This window comes from Haliaeetus leucocephalus, unplaced genomic scaffold (genome assembly GCF_000737465.1).
Source record: "Haliaeetus leucocephalus isolate CR32 unplaced genomic scaffold, Haliaeetus_leucocephalus-4.0 Scaffold199, whole genome shotgun sequence".
Classification (NCBI taxonomy): Eukaryota; Metazoa; Chordata; class Aves; order Accipitriformes; family Accipitridae; genus Haliaeetus; species Haliaeetus leucocephalus.
In genome coordinates this window covers 106,514-107,482 of record NW_010972635.1, presented here as the reverse complement: position 1 = coordinate 107,482, position 969 = coordinate 106,514, and the positions used below count along the sequence as shown (strand labels likewise).

Here is a 969-nt window from a genome sequence, read left to right as displayed (position 1 = left end):
CTACTGCAGCTCATTTTCTTATTCCTGGCATCTCGAGTGGAGCGCTGCACTGCTTTGCTGCCTTTCCTTGAGCAATTTCTTGTGTAGAGGGGTTCAGCCATTCTATGATTCCTCTTCTCCATCCTCGGGTTACACAAAACTGCTGCTGTATGCATCGTGGAAAAATCACAGCAGCCTTTCTGAGTTCTCCTCACTACTCCTTTTGGTGAGGTCGGCAGCTCTCTCTGGGCCTGGTACCTTTTAATTGCTCATTCCTGGCCACCAGCTGCAAATTCCCCCAAATGCCTTTCTGGGGAAAAACGAGCTCTTCTATCTCCTCGGTGGCCAGCCACACCCCGCTTCAAAGACATGTGGTTTTGGAAGCACCTTTTGTGTGACAACTTTCTTGTTCTCATCACCACCGTGGAAGATACCAGGACACCGAGACCCTGTTGTCTGATGTTTCTGGTGAGTCTCTGGGCTTTTTTGGGCTTCAACAAAGATGCACTCCAGCCCTGTGGGGACAGAAACCGTGCCTGAGCCCAGAGGCTGGCTGGTTTCAGCCCTGCAAGGCAGGAGGGCTTCATCCTCTGTTCCCCCCCCCCACGCTGTGCACACTCGTGTCCATGTCCCCGCATGCAGGCCCTGTGCCCCGTCCCCGGAGCCAGTGCCGTGACCGCTGACCGCACCGAAGAGGGTCACCATGCGCTCCCCCCCGCAGCGGGGCCGCCCAAGCTCCCTCCTGAAGCCGCAGCAGCAGGACGGTGCCCCAGCAGAGCCCCTGCCCCGGGAAGGGCCGATCCTGGTCCTGCCGGGCTGGGAGCTGGGCAGGCGAAGGGGGGGACTGGGCCTCGGGCCCCGGGGCTCCCCGGGCTCCGGGCGGGCCCCGGCGGCCGCGCCCTCTGGGGGAAGAGCGGGGCCCCGGCCCCCCTTCCCGAGGCTGCCCGGCGACACCTCCGGGATCCGGCCCGGCTCCGCCCGGCCTCCTCC

At 62.4% G+C, this 969-nt stretch overlaps 1 protein-coding gene across 1 annotated transcript in view; it reads left to right on the top strand.

Moving 5' to 3' along the window:
* Positions 1-682: 682 nt before the first annotated feature.
* Positions 683-969, top strand: part of TMCO6 (transmembrane and coiled-coil domains 6) — an 8,330-nt gene continuing 8,043 nt past the window's right edge. The window contains exon 1 of the mRNA XM_010565986.1: positions 683-945. Within this exon, the coding sequence (XP_010564288.1) occupies positions 683-945 (263 nt within the window). The remainder of the gene's footprint in view (positions 946-969) is intronic.